Raw genomic sequence first — 6,000 nt, 5'->3', positions numbered from 1 at the left:
TGCCCAAACAAAATCATAATTTTTAGAAGCGTGTGTCTCATGACAAAGATTATGAATAATCAACAATATGACAAAAATACACATCTTGTTTTTAAGCCCTACTTAAACCGAAAAACTTCATCCTATCACAAAGTATATGCCCTAGTTTCAATCTTAGGGAGAATATAAGCAACATTGAGTTTTGGGGTGGATTTTCCTTGTGCATGTCTATATTTATATAATAGTACCTGGTATGAACTTGATCGGCATTTAAAGGTATAGTAAACCCTCCTCCTATAATGAGAAATACTGTCAGCGGCAGGGATATGATATTTAGGGTGTCTTGGGTGCCCCCCTCTGGACCAGTGCATTGTGGGACAGCGGCAGGCTGTGGTTCTGTATTTGGGATTTTTGCAGAAAGCTGGTAGTTACGTTTCCATGCAGCTTCCATGAAGGTGCGGAGGAAAATGGGACGCCACCGTGCTGATGTTTCTCGCTGAAAGGACCGCACGGCTACTCCCGTTTGAGGTAAGCAGCGTGAACACGGTTGTTGTGGCTCGCCATGGACGCTGTTGTTGACGCGGTTTCGTCTGTTCGGGCTTCCTGTAAGTTGCTAGCCGAAGCTAACTTAGCATTTCCAGGATGCTCGCTGTAAAAAGAGCGAAGCGGCAACGACAACATTGTTTTTTTAGTTTAAGAGTGTTTCCTATCCGTCGGTGAAATAACGGTAACGTTATCTCGTACTCCCATCGATTAAAGCTGTCGTCGGGGTGTGTGACAGCGGCCAATTCAGGACAGAAAAACGAATGGGTAGAAGGCTTCCATTAAAAAATACATTTAGTGGAGAAGGAATCAAGATATATACAGTGATTAGTCGATTAAATGCAGTTCGGGTTATAATATAACATACATACAATACGGAAGTGTTTTTTATCTGCAGAACAAAAGATGCACTTCATTTGGCGAGCTTCAACTGTATGGAAACCATTAAACGGAGAAACCCATATAAAGACATGGACATCAGCTATGTGGGTCAGATAGCTTTGCCATTTTATCAGCCATAGATAGATACAAATTACATGTTTGAAGCTTACTGGTTTACATATTGTAGCCTACCGAAATGTATTGACTATCATTATCATAGACTGTTAATAGATATAAAATGCCCATAGTGGTAGTGCCAGGCAGTGACCATTCAGTTGAATAGTCTCCAGTCAGGGGAGAAGACAGATACAATGTTGGTGTAGGAAGCCCACTAATTTAATAACAAAGAAAGAGGGAGGTTTGTTCCACAGAGAGGGGTAATCAATATTGATAATGCAGTTGAGGGTAGAGATTTATGCAGAGAAACATAAAGAGGCATGGAAAATGAATCAACATTGATGATATAACTAAAGAAGAAAAGATGCGTCAGCACTGAGGCATCAAACTATGCATGTGGTTTTGGTGATACTTTTTCAAAGTGACTTGTCCTGTTATGGGAAATTAAAATAATTTCGATTGTTGTAAGTGTGCTTCCATTAGAGCCGATTTCTGCTCGCTAAATTGAAATCTAACAACATTACTTATTGGATTTGGTTTTGCTCCGACAACATTTCCAATGCTTCTCGAGGTCTTCATTAGCAAATGGAAGTTACTGAGTTGTGGAGCTGAAACAATTAGTCTGGTACTTTGTACACAGTGAAATAATCACAAACAATTTTGATAATGGATAAATTGGATGATTTGTTTACTCATTTTAGTTCTAGGTTCTGTAAAAAGTGTATATGATTGTTTTCTCTGTTTTGCATCTTTCTAATTGTGATTTGCATACATCTGCCTCTATGCACCAGACTTTATTGATTGATTGATTTTTCATTTAGGTGGTTCATGCACACTGCTACCCTGCTGCCTCCCAGCTACCGCCATGCCTTATGGAATAATCATCCAGCATCAATGACATTCCAGTGGGACCCATGTTTACAACAAGTGTTCATTTATCCAACTATTAGCCTCATATCAGCTTATTTCTAATCAGGCTTGCTCCCTTTATAAAGCACAATATCACAATTGTAAATTTGGGCTTTTTGTTTCCCTGCAATCAACTTCTCTCTCCCTGAGCAAGAGGCTTATCCCCTACCATGAGATTCCGAATCTACAAGAGGAAGGTGGTGATACTGACTGTGGTGGTTGTTATCTGTGGCCTAGCTTTCTGGAGCAGCGGAAGGCAGAAGAAGAACGACAGCGGGTCGCTCCCCAAGGAAGTTGAGCCGGTGAGGAGAGGCAGCAGCGTTAGCAGCAGCAGCAGTATCATCAACAATCATATCCAGGTGCAAGCCACCCCTGCAGTCAGCAGGGCACCTGCCCCACCCCCCATTATACATGCAAATGACACACACCCAGAGAAAGCAAAGGAACAAGAGAAGATACCCAAGCTGGAGACAGATAACACAACTTTAGTCTACCGCGGCATTGTCTTCCAGCTCAACTTTGACCAAACAATAAGAAATGAGGAAAAGTTTAAGGCAGTTCGACAGAAGGATGATCTGGTTGTGGTGGTTCAGGTCCATAACCGACCGGATTACCTTAAGCTTTTAGTGGACAGTTTGCGGAAGGCCAGAGGTGTGGAGAGCATACTGCTGATATTCAGCCATGACTACTGGTCCCCCGAGATAAATAAAGTGGTGGCCTCTGTTGACTTTTGTCAGGTACTTCAGATTTTCTTCCCCTTCAGCATCCAGCTGTACCCCCAGGAGTTCCCCGGAAACGACCCCAAGGACTGCCCTAGAGACATTCCCAAAAACGACGCCTTAAAGCTGGGATGCATCAACGCGGAGTACCCTGACTCATTCGGCCACTACCGCGAGGCGAAGTTCTCCCAGACTAAGCACCACTGGTGGTGGAAGCTGCACTTTGTATGGGACCGAGTCCGGGTTCTGAAGGAACATAAGGGCGTGGTCCTGCTGATTGAGGAGGACCACTACATGTCCCCGGACTTTATCCATCTCTTAAAGCTCATGTCGACTCTAAAGAGGGAGCAGTGTTCCGACTGCGACATCCTCTCTTTGGGGAGCTACAGTCACATCAGCTACTCCAGCAAAGCGAATAAGGTGGAGGTGAAGGCCTGGAAGTCCACCGAGCACAACATGGGGATGGCTCTGAGTAGAGAGACGTACCAGAAGCTCATCAAATGCACCGACACGTTCTGCACTTACGACGACTACAACTGGGACTGGTCCCTACAGCACCTGACTGTGTCCTGCCTGCCCTCCTACTGGAAGGTGATGGTGAGTGAGGCGCCCCGGGTTTTCCACGCCGGGGACTGCGGCATGCACCACAAGAAGACTTCTTGTATGCCCTTAAGCCAGAAAACCAAGATAGAAAACATCCTCCAGAGCAGCGGGAACCAGCTGTTCCCAAAGAACCTCCTGATAGCAAAGAGACTGCCAGCCAACGGAGCCGGAGGGGTGGCCCCACATGTGAAAAACGGGGGCTGGGGAGATATCAGGGACCATGAACTCTGCAAGAGTTATGTTCGATTACAGTGACCTTAATTGCTACTATTATATATTACTGTCTCTTTTGCATCCTCTATAAGAAAAAAAGCCTTTTAAAAGTAAATCTTTATGGACTATTCTTCATATTGCCTGTTTTCTCGGACTGTTCCAAATAAAGACGAATGTTGGATTTTTGGCTTCTTTAACATAAATGTCTTTACGTTGAATTATTTAAGTGATTCCTGGCAAGTCTGCTTCGTTTTGTAAGTTGCAATTAACAACAATATACTAAACAATATATTGTTGTGTTTTCCTGTACAGCCTTTGAGATTGTTGACCAACAATGTAGAACATATTGAAGTAGTGGTTAATTTAGAAGGGCAGGAAAGTGCTCATCAGGGCAGTCATACATTTGGTAAATCTGTGGACCTAGCAGTCCCACTGTGCATGCATAATTCATTTGAAGATATTTATATCATATAAATTTGCTGAGATCAAAGGCGATCCTCTGAGACACCTTGTTCCATTTAAATAATCTCCCACTTAGCGTTCCCTCAACAGGTTTCTAGAGCACATCAAGAGTCTCTTTGCTCCTGTGACGGCAGGAAGGATGTCACTTAAGGTACACGGCATTAGGAAACATGCAAATGATATCTGCGTGATAGGGCACAAAGAGGAAACTGGTGTTTTTGTTTTAGTGTAGCAATGTTTGACAGAGAGTATATGGTCAGCATTTGTTTTATTTTGTTGCATTGCACCACTGGCCAGCTAAACATTTCAGCCAGAACGTGCCAATATCAGGCACCTGTGCCTCTGTGCAGAGAGATTTTGATTTCACAGATGAATGCGCACGTTGCATCTGGAGAGATCCCAAGACACTGATACAACTTTCTTTTTCCGTGTTGTTGCTGTGGAAGAAGCATTTACATTTTAAGTGCTTGGAACCCAGCTCGGTATCGATGGTTTCCGCTGAGGCCCGAGCTCGGTGGCTTCTCTGATGCTGCATTGATCCCCACCTCCGGCAATGTTTAACAATCACTTCTGCACAGTGTTCGAAATCTCAAATGACTGCAATGTTATCGCTGACTGGACTCTTAATACTGTTCATATTAAATAGATCTTCTGGCATACTCTGCTATAGGGCCTTTCAGAGAGCTCTGGACACAGAATACCTAAACATCACATGAATTAAATATGACAAATGTAAGGCATGTATCACTGAGGAAGCCTTACAAAGCACCCTCGGCCACAAACAGACAGCACAATCTGCTCACTTTATTTCCAATGTGTGAACTTTTATTCCTAATGCACTGTGAAGACATGTGACCTGGGACTATGTGCTGAGGTCATGTGACAATTTGAGCAGCTGCCCCCATGCTAGAGGGCCAATAATTGGGCTCGCATCTCAAGGGAAACGGCTCAGAATAGAATTGAGAATTGGAGGAAGTGGCTCTGTGCTGATTTTTGGTGACTACTGGTGAAATGATGGAGCCTTTGAAACGGTAGTATACTCTCTCATTTGAAAGTGCTCTACTTACTTTAATAGTTGAGAGCAAGAAAAACAACCTCAAATTGTGCATCATACCTTTTTGTGGTCCATCTTAACTGCCCAGTGAATCATAAAATATTTCAGAGAAACTCATCACAATTGATCCATATACATTTTGCATAAGGTTATCATACAGCTCTGGAAAAATTAAGAGACCACCATCTTAAATCTCAATTTGTACATGTATGGCAGTCATTCCATTCCAGTGTTCATTTTACTCAAACACATACCTATACATTTTAAATAGTAAAACCAGAGAAACTGATAATGCTGCAGTGGTCAGAGCTGTAGGGTTTGTTTTCCATATTATTACAGAATGACTCAAAAAAAGATGTTTGAAAAGACAATATGTTTTGATTCCAATGTGACTTATGTGCCTTGAGGTTGCTACAGGGCGAATCATTCATTTGAATTAATTATTTGTTTATCTGTGAGGTAATGATAACAAGCTGCCGCAGAATGCAGTCTTGTAGGGTGTGAATCTTAGGATGCACCAAACTATATGGTTTAAGTGGTTGTAATGAAGATGTAGACTCAACCTGGACATTATTTTAACTTTATGGAAAAGCAGCTATCGCCTTTGTTGTGTTAAATTATTACATTTACTGTGAATAGTCATTTGTGATAACTGTCTCCCCATAGTGATCTTACTCAGCTGTGTGGAGCGTTTTAGTGTCTTTCAGCTTGTTGTTTTGGTTTATCATCATTGCTCTTAAAACGTGGCTGCTAACTGCTAGCTCCCTGTTAGCAATAAAACAGCAGACAGATACTTATAATAGAAAGAGGATGTGGTTCAGTATTTTGTGCATACCAAAACAAAGCTAAAAGGAGAATGAATATTGGACTACTCACTAAATTAACTTAAATAAACGGAAAAACCTGAAACTGAATTAATTAAACTATGTGAACAGATTTCACATAACTCTACTAGGTTAGTTGAAAGTAATAATATTAGGTTTAAATGAAATATATAAGGTTCAACTTAATAAAGTTGCT

General features: G+C 42.0%; 1 protein-coding gene across 2 annotated transcripts; it reads left to right on the top strand.

Annotated features, from left to right (window-relative positions):
* The first annotated feature begins 278 nt into the window (after window positions 1–278).
* Window positions 279–3,667, top strand: mgat2 (alpha-1,6-mannosyl-glycoprotein 2-beta-N-acetylglucosaminyltransferase). Of its 2 annotated transcripts, none has more exons than XM_063902382.1 (2): window positions 279–507; window positions 1,842–3,667. In XM_063902382.1, exon 2 carries the CDS (start codon window positions 2,100–2,102, stop codon window positions 3,504–3,506), a length of 1,407 nt encoding a protein of 468 aa, XP_063758452.1. In that variant the 5' UTR covers window positions 279–507; window positions 1,842–2,099; the 3' UTR covers window positions 3,507–3,667. The 2 variants fall into 2 exon arrangements, with proteins under 2 accessions (XP_063758452.1, XP_063758453.1); XM_063902383.1 differs by lacking the exon at window positions 279–507 and adding an exon at window positions 597–706.
* The last annotated feature ends 2,333 nt before the right edge of the window (window positions 3,668–6,000 follow it).

This window comes from Eleginops maclovinus, chromosome 15 (genome assembly GCF_036324505.1).
Source record: "Eleginops maclovinus isolate JMC-PN-2008 ecotype Puerto Natales chromosome 15, JC_Emac_rtc_rv5, whole genome shotgun sequence".
Taxonomy (NCBI): Eukaryota; Metazoa; Chordata; class Actinopteri; order Perciformes; family Eleginopidae; genus Eleginops; species Eleginops maclovinus.
Note: the sequence above shows the minus strand (reverse complement) of the source record. Positions and strands in the feature narration are given on the sequence as shown.